We start from the raw sequence: 13,593 nt of genomic DNA, 5'->3' as shown, positions 1-13,593 counted from the left end.
TACAATGTGACCTCCCTAAATAATGGTGGTGTAGAGTATCTACAATGTGACCTCCCTAAATAATGGTGGTGTAGAGTATCTACAATGTTACCCTCCCTAAATAATGGTGGTGTAGTGTATCTACAATGTGACCTCCCTAAATAATGGTGGTGTAGAGTATCTACAATGTGACCTCCCTAAATAATGGTGGTGTAGTATATCTACAATGTGACCTCCCTAAATAATGGTGGTGTAGTGTATCTACAATGTGACCTCCCTAAATAATGGTGGTGTAGTGTATCTACAATGTGACCTCCCTAAATAATGCACAAGTTACATTTTAACTTCATTCAAGAGGAGAGAATGTAGGAGACTAATAAAGCAGGTAGAGGACCATTTTATGGGGCTGAAACCTAAAGCGGCAACTGCAGCGCAATCAATAGGAGGTGAACAGCACCTGGTGCTGAAAATATAGCAGCACAATCAATAGGAGGTGAACAGCACCTGGTGCTGAAAATATAGCAGCACAATCAATAGGAGGTGAACAGCACCTGGTGCTGATAATATAGCAGCACAATCAATAGGAGGTGAACAGCACCTGGTGCTGAAAATATAGCAGCACAATCAATAGGAGGTGAAAAGCACCTGGTGCTGAAAATATAGCAGCACAATCAATAGGAGGTGAACAGCACCTGGTGCTGATAATATAGCAGCACAATCAATAGGAGGTGAACAGCACCTGGTGCTGATAATATAGCAGCACAATCAATAGGAGGTGAACAGCACCTGGTGCTGAAAATATAGCTAACTTGTTATGCAAGTGGCGCCAATCAACAGGTGGAGAAATCTACACCAGTCAAGTAATTCATTTCAACAATAATCTTCCTTTTAATTTGACTTTAAAAACAACAAGAGGGCTTAATTGGAGTCTATTTCTTCAGAGTGAAGGCACATATAAATTAACTTAACTGTCTGAGCTAGGCTGTGTGGGGGCGCAGGCCCATATAAATAACTTAACTGTCTGAGCTAGGCTGTGTGGGGGCGAAGGCCCATATAAATAACTTAATTGGCTGAGCTAGGCTGTGTGGGGGCGAAGGCCCATATAAATAACTTAACTGGCTGTGCTAGGCTATGTGGGGGCGAAGGCCCATATAAATAACTTAACTGTCTGAGCTAGGCTGTGTGGGGGCGAAGGCCCATATAAATAACTTAACTGTCTGAGCTAGGCTGTGTGGGGGCGAAGGCCCATATAAATAACTTAACTGGCTGAGCTAGGCTATGTGGGGGCGAAGGCCCATATAAATAACTTAACTGTCTGAGCTAGGCTGTGTGGGGGCAAAGGCCCATATAAATAACTTAACTGGCTGAGCTAGGCTGTGTGGGGGCGAAGGTCCATATAAATAACTTAACTGGCTGAGCTAGGCTGTGTGGGGGTGAAGGCCCATATAAATAACTTAACTGTCTGAGCTAGGCTGTGTGGGGACGAAGGCCCATATAAATAACTTAACTGGCTGAGCTAGGCTGTGTGGCTGAACAGCATCTTTCACAAGACAACAACATGGCCTAATAGAAGAGGGATTTGTATTTATTTCTTAGGCCGACTTACAACTGCAACATGGCCAAAAAGGCAGCATCCTACATAAAACAATCATTTAAATAATAAAAGGTGATGTCTGTGTCTGAGTGTCTGTAGCCCTGTACCAGAGTGACCAGAGTAACCTGAGTGTCTGTAGCCCTGTATCAGAGTGACCAGAGTAACCTGAGTGTCTGTAGCCCTGTATCAGGAGTGACCAGAGTAACCTGAGTGTCTGTAGCCCTGTATCAGAGTGACCAGAGTAACCTGAGTGTCTGTAGCCCTGTATCAGGAGTGACCAGAGTAACCTGAGTGTCTGTAGCCCTGTATCAGAAGTGACCAGAGTAACCTGAGTGTCTGTAGCCCTGTATCAGAGTGACCAGAGTAACCTGAGTGTCTGTAGCCCTGTATCAGAGTGACCAGAGTAACCTGAGTGTCTGTAGCCCTGTACCAGAGTGACCAGAGTAACCTGAGTGTCTGTAGCCCTGTATCAGGAGTGACCAGAGTAACCTGAGTGTCTGTAGCCCTGTATCAGGAGTGACCAGAGTAACCTGAATGTCTGTAGCCCTGTACCAGGAGTGACCAGAGTAACCTGAGTGTCTGTAGCCCTGTATCAGAGTAACCTGAGTGTCTGTAGCCCTGTATCAGAGTGACCAGAGTAACCTGAGTGTCTGTAGCCCTGTATCAGAGTGACCAGAGTAACCTGAGTGTCTGTAGCCCTGTATCAGAGTAACCTGAGTGTCTGTAGCCCTGTATCAGAGTAACCTGAGTGTCTGTAGCCCTGTATCAGAGTGACCAGAGTAACCTGAGTGTCTGTAGCCCTGTATCAGAGTGACCAGAGTAACCTGAGTGTCTGTAGCCCTGTATCAGGAGTGACCAGAGTAACCTGAGTGTCTGTAGCCCTGTACCAGAGTAACCTGAGTGTCTGTAGCCCTGTACCAGAGTGACCATAGTAACCTGAGTGTCTGTAGCCCTGTATCAGGAGTCTGGGGATAATCTGCTCCTGTAACGACAAAACAAACAGAAAATACTGTCAGCATGAGACCTAAAATAGCCATTGATAAGCACTAACAATCACAATAATAATAATAGCAATAATAACAATTATAATAATAATAATAATTACAATAATGTTAGCAGCCTATATGACTATTTATTAAAAACTAAGTTATTTACTTAATGGGAAAAGTTGCATTTCCCCTCGGACACGATCTTGTGGATGTCAGGTGAGAGGGATGTGATGTTGATGCCCAGGCAGTCCTCCATTGACTAATGTGAAAGTCGGTTCCTGTCGTGAGTCTTGATTGACTCATGTGAAAGCTGGTTCCTGTCGTGAGTCTTGATTGACTCATGTGAAAGCCGTTTCCTGTCGTGAGTCTTGATTGACTCATGTGAAAGCCGTTTCCTGTCGTGAGTCTTGATTGCGTTCAAAGAGTAAAAGGAGGAGTTGCAGGAGTCGATCCAAACATTGTTAGCACTTAAAAGGCAAGTATCTTTATTGTGCTGTATTCCTCTGAGCTGCCACCCAAAACACACACAAGGACTCGGCACTCCATGAGTGCATCTCTGATTTGGCTCGATGGTTGGAATTCAATCAGATCAGTTTGAATTGCGGCCTAATCCAGCGAGGGTATCGTTTTCTTAGCAAGGGAGGAGAATTCCCCACCTGGGCGGACTGTGAAAGGATCTCGAACAAACGCACTGATATCAGATCTGGTGGAGAAGTTGTCCCTCAGCTATTTGATGAAATCTTCCAAATCGGCCTGGTCTCTCTCTGCCTGTCGTTTCTTCAGTGTGCTGAAGTGCAGTAGCCTTCCAGAGGACAAGTCCAAATCCAACAACTCAAGCTTCCTAGTAAAGGCCTCAAGTCCACGACTGTTTTCCCTCTTCCTTGTAAATGCAGATTTAACCCGTTTAAGTTACAGAATGTCGCCAAAAAAAACAACATTAGAGAGGAATTCCTCAGAATACGAAGGTGGTCAGCTGCTGCCCTCATTTAGATTTTTCTGACTAAATACACAACCTGGTCATGCAGCTCACAGAATGGCTCTAGAGCTTTTCCTTTACTCAGCCAGCGCACGTTGTTGTGAAGCAGGAGATCATCCTGGATGGACTCCTCTGGTTCTGTCACCAGCTTGCTTTTCCTTTACTCAGCCAGCGCACGTTGTTGTGAAGCAGGAGATCATCCTGGATGGCCTCTTCTTTAAAGTCATTTCCATGAAAATAACGGACATATACACACAACTGTGCTACATCGGTGTTGTCAGTTCTCTCATCAATAGCCAGGGGAAAATGCTCAGCCTGACTGAGCACCTCCAGAACAATCCTATGCAGATCATCCTTCAGAGCACAGACACACTGTCTGGCTGTTGTCACAGACAGGGGCACCTGTTTGACAGACGCAATTATTCTATCCATAGACTTGTCTGTAGCCAATTCCTCCAAAACTGTCACCATGCTCTTTTTAAACAGCTCTGCTTCTGTGAAGGGCATGTTGTGTTTGGTTAGAACCCAGGATGCTTTTAGGAAAGCACTTGGACCTTCTGTTGTTGGATCAGGCCACGAAGGAGGATTCTACTGCTGTGTTTGTAGGTTGTAGTTAATGCTTCAGTGTTTCTGCTTCGGGCCCCTGTCTGGGGCGGGAAGTCCACTTTGAAAGTACCATGCTTAGATTCATAATGCCGTCTGAGATTGAATTCTTTGCAAACAGTGACATTTTTATTACAACAAGACACACTGGCTTGGCATTGGAGAAAGATGGTCAGATGAATGGATATCTCTCTGTCCGTTCTTCCCTGAAACTTTGATTTTCATTATCCACATTTCTTTTGTTACTTTTTGAGAGCGACATGTTCTCTTGCTATCAAGCTAATTGTTCTGAATGAATGTTGATATTAATAAAGTAGTGTAGACTACAGTAGGCTACGTAGACCTGTTTTTCCCCACCAATCAACACACAGAGAAATAAACAAAAAGTTATAATTGAATAGAGATAATGGTGATTTTATGAACTTAATCAGATCTAAATTATTTATTGTCACTGAATGTACTATCTACTAATCAAATGTTGTAAACATGTTGTTCAATTTGTAGTGTAGGCGTATTAATTGTGCTAATATTATATGCTAATTATGTTCTGGCCTGCCGACTTTAACTCAGAAAAAAATTATCCCGATGTCACGTCCTGACCATAGAAAGCTGTTATTTTCTATGGTAGAGTAGGTCAGGGCGTGACAGGGGGGTTTTCTAGTTTAGTTTTTCTATGTTGTTTTCTAGTTTTGTATTTCTATGTTGGGTTTTGTTTGGGATGATCTCCAATTAGAGGCAGCTGGTCATCATTGTCTCTAATTGGAGACCATACTTAAGTAGGTGTTTTTCCCAACTGGTTTTGTGGGAGATTGTTTTTGAGTAGTGTATGTTTCACCTCTACGTCACGGTTTGTTGTTTTTTTGTTCTTTAGTTTATGTGTATGTATTGCATAGTTTCACAGTTCAATATAATATGTGGAACGATAATCACGCTGGACTTTGGTCCGCTCCTCTCTAAGACAAACGTGACAGAATCTCCCACCACCAAAGGACCAAGCAGCGTGATATGGACCTGTGGACTATTGCGGAGATTAGGAGGAGTATATCCAGGGCTTTTGGAGGAATTAGGGGCAGGAGAAAAGCGCCTCCCATGAGAACAGGTGGAGGCAGCGAGAGCGCGGCAACAAGGGAAGCACGAGAGGCAGACACCCCTCCCAAAAAATTGGGGGGCACACGGGGAGATTGGCACAGTCAGGTTGGAGACCTGAGCCAGCTCCTCATGCTTACCTTGGGGAGCGAGTGACTGAGCAAGCACCGTGTTATGCGGTGATGCACACTGTGTCGCCAGTGCGCATTCACAGCCCGGTGAGCTCTGTGCCTGCCCCACGTACCAGGCCTCCAGTGAGTCTATCCAGCCTGGTACGCCCTGTTCCTGCTCCTCGCACTTGCCCTGAGGTGCTTGTCACCAGTCGGGCGCCACCTGTTCCAGCCCCACACATCAGGTCTCTAGTGCGCCTGCCCAGTCCGGTGTGTCTTGTTCCTGCTCCTTGCCCTGAGTTGTGTGTTACCAGTCTGGCGCCACCTGTGCCAGCCCCACGCATCAGGCCTCCAGTACGCCTTCCCAGTCCAGAGCTTCCAGGCAACGTCCCCCAGTCCGGAGCCTCCAGCGACGTTCCCCAGTCCGGTGAGACCTGTTCCGGCTCCACGTAAAAAGCCTCCAGTGATGATCCATGGTCCGAAGCCTCCAATGATGATCCATGGCACGAAGCCTCCAGTGATGATCCATGGCACGAAGCCTCCAGTGATGATCCATGGCCTGGAGTCTCCAGTGATAATCCATGGCAAGAAGGCTGTTGGGATGATCCATGGCCCGGAGCCTCCAGTGATGATCCATGGCACGAAGACTCCAGTTATGATCCATGGCACGGAGCCACCAGTGGTGATCCACGGCACGGAGCCTGCAATGATGATCCATGGTGCGGAGCCTGCAGCGACGGCCCGCAGTCCGGAACCTCCTGAGACGGCCCGCTGTCCAGAGTCTTCAGCGACAGTCCGCAGTCCAGAACATCCGGTGATGATCCAAGGTCCGGTGACACAAAAGCAGAGGGATCAGCGGGCGGAGAGGGGGTTATGCCCCGAACCGGAGCCGACGCCTCTGCTGGAGGATCCGCGGGATGAGAAGGTTCTGCGTACTGCATCAGAGCCGCCATAGACATTAGTCACCCTCCCTAACCCTCCCTTTTTTTCTAATTTTTTTTAGGTGCATCCGGAGTCCGCACCTTTGGGGGGGGGGTACTATCACGTCCTGACCATAGAAAGCTGTTCTTTTCTATGGTAGAGTAGGTCAGGGAGTGACAGGGGGGTTTTCTAGTTTAGTTTTTCTATGTTGTTTTCTAGTTTTGTATTTCTATGTTTGGTTTTGTTTGGGATGATCTTCAATTGGAGGCAGCTGGTCATCGTTGTCTCTAATTGGAGATCATACTTAAGTAGGTGTTTTTCCCACCTGGGTTTGTGGGAGATTGTTTTTGAGTAGTGTATGTTTCACCTCTGCATCACGGTTTGTTGTTTTTTTATTCTTTAGTTTATGTGTATGTATTGCATAGTTTCACAGTTCAATAAAATATGTGGAACGATAATCACGCTGCACTTTGGTCCGCTCCTCTCTATGACAACCGTGACACCCGAAGCCAAATCTAGTTGACAAACCCTGTTTTATAGTATGTCATGGCCTTTTCTGGCCAACTACTGTTATGTTTATGATATACTATGCTGTTGTGTCACTAGACTTTGACCAGATATTATTACATCCAAAGATCAAGTGTACCTAGAACATAGATACAGAGCCACTTGTTATCAGGAAGCTGCTCTCTCAGCACAACGGAAAATATCTCAATGACTTGACATGTTCTGGTTGTGAATTCAGGCTACAAGGTAAGAATCTTCCCAGTGATTATTGTAAAGTGTGTAGAGAAATTAAATGTATGGTGTTATTTTAGTATAGTGACTGGCAGTAAAACACTCAGATTTAAAAGTCCATTTCACCTGGGACAGTTATGTGACAGTTCAATCATACAAAATGGCGCTAACTGGGCGTAGGCAAGTCAAATTCAAAAACATATTGTTCATATATCGTATTATACGATTTGTTTATTGTGGTTATTTTACAATTTGTAAAAATTTTAATGTATCATAGTTGTAAATCATCTTTCAGAATATCAGAATATTTGTTATTTTCTAAACTACAATGAACTCCTACTTCCTGTGTAATTTGGTATGAAACTACTGAACATACTTTTCTTAACATTGTTATTATGAACTGAATTCAGTAACAGCATAATAATATCATACCTGTTAAACAAAGCAACACACTAGAATGAGAGAAATTATTAAAAGAGAAAGTTAGACATTATTATTATTAATATTATTGTTGTTAAATTGTTTTATTATTATTAGTTCCACTACATGGAGAAAGGGTGAAAAATATTAAATCACCTGACTGTTTGGATGTGTCTTTCTATGTCTGTTAGTAAATGTTTTATTTCTAAGAGATAATGAATAAAAGAGAACAATTGACCTTCAATAATTAGTTGGCCCTGTGTTAACCACAACCAACATGCTGGATCTCTGTTTAGTTGTCACTGTGTTAACCACAACCAACATGCTGGATCTCTGTTTAGTTGTCACTGTGTTAACCACAACCAACATGCTGGATCTCTGTTTAGTTATCACTGTGTTGACCACAACCAACATGCTGGATCTCTGTTTAGTTGTCACTGTCTTAATCACAACCAACATGCTGGATCTCTGTTTAGGGGTCACTGTGTTAACCACAACCAACATGCTGGATCTCTGTTTAGTTGTCACTGTGTTAACCACAACCAACATACTGGATCTCTGTTTAGGGGTCACTGTGTTAACCACAACCAACATGCTGGATCTCTGTTTAGTTGTCACTGTGTTAACCACAACCAACATGCTGGATCTCTGTTTAGGACGTCACTGTGTTAACCACAACCAACATGCTGGATCTCTGTTTAGTTGTCACTGTGTTAACCACAACCAACATGCTGGATCTCTGTTTAGTTGTCACTGTGTTAACCACAACCAACATGCTGGATCTCTGTTTAGGACGTCACTGTGTTAACCACAACCAACATGCTGGATCTCTGTTTAGTTGTCACTGTGTTAACCACAACCAACATGCTGGATCTCTGTTTAGTTGTCACTGTGTTAACCACAACCAACATGCTGGATCTCTGTTTAGGGGTCGGTTCTCTAAAATGAGTCTCTCTGGGGAGAGAGAGGAGGGGGGTCCTGCCTCTAAAATGAGTCTCTCTGGGGAGAGAGAGGAGGGGGAGCCTGTCTCTAAAATGAGTCTCTCTGGGGAACATGACACAAAATCTAAGAGGTGAGATGACAATTTTGTTTAAGAATTATGAATAGTTTATTTCAAAAATGATATTTCCAAAAATGTTCACATTTTTTTTTAATCAGAAATGGTTGCTAATGGGTACCTTCAATATTACTGTTCTCAGATTATTTATGAATTTCTTTAGATTGTGTATAAAAAAATGTTTATTGCAAAACTCTATATATCCATTGTTTTGCTGGAACACCCTAGATGCATTCAATTTCCCATTTTAAAGCCATGCCCAATTTAGGATAATTTCTTAACAACGTGATGTTGCGCTCCAAAGGGATATCTTGAAATAACATGATGTAGATAATTAAATAATCAAATGAAAAACGTGTTAATTTTACACTGTTAGAAAAGAAGGTTCCTTATAGAACCAAAAAGGCTTCTATCACTTCCTTAATATATGGAATCACTAAAAGTTATATATATTTTGGGGTTCAGTGAAGAAGAATCTCTCGAGTTATGATCAACGAAAGGTGAATGTTTTGAGGATGTGAACCCAGCAGACCTCCAGTGGTCAGATCAATTCCATCTGTTTTTTCCAGCACCCGTACACTGTTTTATGGATTGAAAAATCATTGCCAAAAGCACAAGACATATATTATTAATGGATTGATCATATAGAAATATAAAACATTATTTTTAACTACTCCAAAGCATTTACATGTGGAGCAGGAACCACTGACTCGCTGCATTATTCTATAGTATTATCAAGACACCTGCTGTTAACTCTTAACTACTTAGGACAGCTCACGAGGTGTCCTAAATATCTACCGACTAGGTGGGACTAGAGACTTCCTGCATAGCTTAAATTTATACACATAAGTGTCAAATGTCTTTATTCTCAGCACTTATATGACCAATTTTCTACTCTGAGACGCTTTGTGGACATGGGCCCAGATCTCAAAATATTGTTATAATAAATGTTTGTTTAACATAATAATAAAAAATGAATATCACTAATGTAACCCACTGTAAAGACTGGGTTTAGTTGATTGTGTGGCACTGCTTATGTCCGCGTTCTGGATCTGTCCCCGTCCCCATACAGAACTGTCCGCGTCCCCGTAGGGTGTGGCGCCAAGCATATTGTCCCGGTTACGCGCAGAGTTGGCTGTGGTGATCTTGGGGAATAACGGTGGAGTTCACTACCGTGTTGAGATGTTCACTACAAGTTTATTATTCAATTAGCTTTTTGCTTTACGGTCAGGGACAGTATGAGTGTAGCCAGATCCTTTTCACTCTCTATCCTTGTTTCATTTTGAGGTTCACCGGATTCGTCATCATCATCGAGACAAACGACAGACGAACGTCCTGCTAGCTAGCCAAGCTAGTCGGTACAAGCTAGCTAGCTACTCTACCAGCAGCATCCTAGTTATCCTAGCTAGTTGGTACAGCTAGGTAAGCTAGCTAGCTACTCTACCAGCAGCATCCTAGTTATCCTAGCTAGTCGGTACAGCTAGGTAATCTAGCTAGCTACTCTACCAGCAGCATCCTAGTTATCCTAGCTAGTCGGTACAGCTGGGTAAACTAGCTAGCTACTCTACCAGCAGCATCCTAGTTATCCTCGCTAGTCGGTACAGCTAGGTAAGCTAGCTAGTTACTCTACCAGCAGCATCCTAGTTATCCTCGCTAGTCGGTACAGCTAGGTAAGCTAGCTAGCTACTCTACCAGCAGCATCCTAGTTATCCTAGCTAGTCGGTACAGCTGGGTAAACTAGCTAGCTACTCTACCAGCAGCATCCTAGTTATCCAATCCTCCCTCTCTCGTTGACGGATGCTGGCTACCTCTGTCCGGTTCTCCTCTCTTCACTAGATGGATGGTAACTTTAGTGTTTAACTCCTCTATATCCAAGGACCAATCTTTTGAATATTATTTTCGGGGCGCCTCAAGTAGGCTGGACACATTCCATTTTTTTTAATTCTCAGCTGCCTCACCAACGTCTGAATGTGCATTAATAACTTTTAATTGCTAAATATTTCCAATAGATCGCAGCATAAGACCATGAAGCATCAGTTATAGGCTACAAGCAGCAATATGATTTAAATAAAATAGCATGCAACCACTGACTATATGTCCATGATTTTCTAAAACGGTCACTCATTACTTTAGTTAAATATATATCTCGTTTTAGGGCTGTGTTGCTTTTGGGAGAGCAAAATAATAGTGACTATAGCAGGTATTGAACCCCGGGTAAATTATCACTAGTCAGAACCTCAACCTCAGTATACATGCATTATAAAAAGTCATCTTAATATCTGATATTGCGAGTAAACAACCTCGGAATAGAAAAGACAAGAGTGCGTCTTCCAGCCCACCAATAAATTGCATAATTCAACCCTCCCGGTTAGTAAATTTACCTCAACATGCCCCTGGAGAAGGCAGAGCGACGACACCAGCTTTTTACCAGGGCTGAGTTGACTACTAGAGAGAGAAGACAGAGCGACGACACCAGCTTTTTACCGGGGCTGAGTTGACTACTAGAGAGAGAAGGCAGAGCGACGACACCAGCTTTTTACCAGGGCTGAGTTGACTACTAGAGAGAGAAGGCAGAGTGAAGACACCAGCTTTTTACCGGGGCTGAGTTGACTACTAGAGAGAGAAGGCAGAGTGAAGACACCAGTTTTTTACCAGGGCTGAGTTGACTACTAGAGAGAGAAGGCAGAGCGACGACACCAGCTTTTTACCGGGGCTGAGTTGAGAGAGAAGGCAGAGTGGCTCGATGCTGGTTGATGAATTTTACAATGAATGTACCTGGAAAATACATTTTTCTCAACTAGAGGTGACTGAATTAATGTTCAGACTTATTGATAATCGTTATATTAATGAAGTATAATTTCAAAACATGAGCATCAAACAGGTAATAATAAACATGAATCATCATTATATTACTATACTTACTATCTGTTAAATGTTTTTTCTGTCCTTCCTCTTGCGTTAGCAGTGTGGAAAGGGACAGAAAGAAGCTCACCGGAGTTTTCCTGTGAGGGGGAGTGGTGGTGCATCCAGGGAAAAACTAATCTAATATTCTGAAATGTCATTTGTGGTCTTATGCTGCCATCTATTGGAATTATATAGCAACTGCAGTAGTACTGAATAATGTGTAATTCTTTACTAAAGTAGTAATTACTCAGAATTGCAAAATATAACATTTTCTAGTTCCTTTTACCACTTATAATAAAATAATATGTTTATAGCATAACAAACAATTAAACTGACATAAAACAAAAACACCATACATTTAGTTAATTATATATATAAAACTATTTATTTAGATGGGTGACATTATCTGCCAAAGTAACAGCCCTGTAGACAAAGAAGAGCTCTCCAGCAGGTACCAAAACATTCAAAGGACATTTTCCCAAAAGTGAGGTTACAAGTTGATCAACTTTGAAAGCAGAATTACTTTCCCATTGTTCCTCAACTGTAGTGTATAGCATTATACCATATACCATTTTGTAGCTCTGAGTCTCTACTTTTATCCAACGTAAAAAACACCATTTTATATTTTCTACATATGACCGAATTGAAACGGTCGGTCACAGTTGAGAGTGAGGCAGATATATAGCATTTGGTAAAAAAATATTATTTGTCTCTCTGAAATGAAATCATTAAGTGATAGATTTTAAACAAATACATGTCTGTCATTGAACATGTCATGATTAGATAGTGAAAAAACACACCAATCTCTTTCATAAATTCTTTAAACAATAAAAGCTAATTTACCAACATTTCTGAAAATGAAAATGGAGCGTTTTGGAATTAAACTCTTCTTATGTTTCCCCATCTGAGCTCTGTTTGTCTGTCTGTCTGTCTGTCTGTCTGTCTGTCTGTCTGTCTGTCTGTCTGTCTGTCTGTCTGTCTGTCTGTCTGTCTGTCTGTCTGTCTGTCTGTCTGTCTGTCTGTCTGTCTGTCTGTCTGTCTGTCTGTCTGTGTGTCTTTCACTGTCTGTCTCTGTCTGTCTGTGTGTCTGTGTGTGTCTCTCTCTCTGTCTCTCTGGGTCTGTCTCTGTCTGTCTCTCTGTCGGTGTGTCTGTTTCTCTGTGTCTGTATGTCTCTGTGTCTGTCTCTGTCTGTCTGTCTGTCTGTCTGTCTGTCTGTCTGTCTGTCTGTCTGTCTGTCTGTCTGTCTGTCTGTCTGTCTGTCTGTCTGTCTGTCTGTCTGTCTGTCTGTCTGTCTGTCTGTCTGTCTCTGTATCTATCTCCGTCTGTCTGTCTGTCTGTCTGATCTCTTCTTATGTTTCCCATCTGAGATCAGAGTAGATGAGGGATGTAATGTTTGTCTCTGTTGTGTTGAAGACCAATCAAGCAGGAGAGACCAGCCTCCCCTGTTCCCAGCTGTGTGTCCATGAAGAGTGACTGGTCTATGAGTCTACCTATACACTTTAGAGAGGGAGACTTTTCTACTGAACAAAGGTAAGAAGAACTCATGGGTCATGGTCAGTGAGTTAAACAACACTGTCTCTAGTCATTTCTCCTCTCCCATTTTCACATTTCTTTTGGTTGTTTTCATAATCCATAGGCTAATACTTTTATCCATTTATATAGTCCTAAAACAATATTAAACAAACACAACATTCCCTCCCTGTGTGTGTGTGTGTGTGTGTGTGTGTGTGTGTGTGTGTGTGTGTGTGTGTGTGTGTGTGTGTGTGTGTGTGTGTGTGTGTGTGTGTGTGTGTGTGTGTGTGTGTGTGTGTGTGTGCTCTCCCTGGATGAGGAGATATAATCTCTATCCTGATTGCCTAGTAACTTTTACCTACATGTACATATTACCTCAACTACCTGGTACCCCTGCACATTGACTCAGTACTGGTACTCCTTATAGTCTCATTATTACCTCAACTACCTGGTACCCCTGCACATTGACTCAGTACTGGTACTCCTTATAGTCTCATTATTACCTCAACTACCTGGTACCCCTGCACATTGACTCAGTACTGGTACTCCTTATAGTCTCATTATTACCTCAACTACCTGGTACCCTTGCACATTGACTCAGTACTGGTACTCCTTATAGTCTCATTATTACCTCAACTACCTGGTACCCTTGCACATTGACTCAGTACTGGTACTCCTTATAGTCTCATTATTACCTCAACTA

At 42.7% G+C, this 13,593-nt stretch overlaps 1 protein-coding gene across 1 annotated transcript in view; it reads left to right on the top strand.

Annotated features, from left to right (window-relative positions):
• Positions 1–6,893: 6,893 nt before the first annotated feature.
• The window catches only part of LOC145850367 (NLR family CARD domain-containing protein 3-like), a 28,602-nt gene continuing 21,902 nt past the window's right edge, over positions 6,894–13,593 (top strand). The window contains exons 1-3 of the mRNA XM_082971889.1: positions 6,894–7,011; positions 8,345–8,488; positions 12,792–12,908. Coding sequence (XP_082828015.1) covers positions 8,361–8,488; positions 12,792–12,908 — 245 coding nt within the window. The 5' untranslated portion in view covers positions 6,894–7,011; positions 8,345–8,360. The remainder of the gene's footprint in view (positions 7,012–8,344; positions 8,489–12,791; positions 12,909–13,593) is intronic.

The sequence above is a fragment of the Salmo salar genome, unplaced genomic scaffold, assembly GCF_965601325.2.
Source record: "Salmo salar unplaced genomic scaffold, fSalSal1 ptg000432l, whole genome shotgun sequence".
In the NCBI taxonomy this organism is placed as follows: Eukaryota; Metazoa; Chordata; class Actinopteri; order Salmoniformes; family Salmonidae; genus Salmo; species Salmo salar.
Note: the sequence above shows the minus strand (reverse complement) of the source record. Positions and strands in the feature narration are given on the sequence as shown.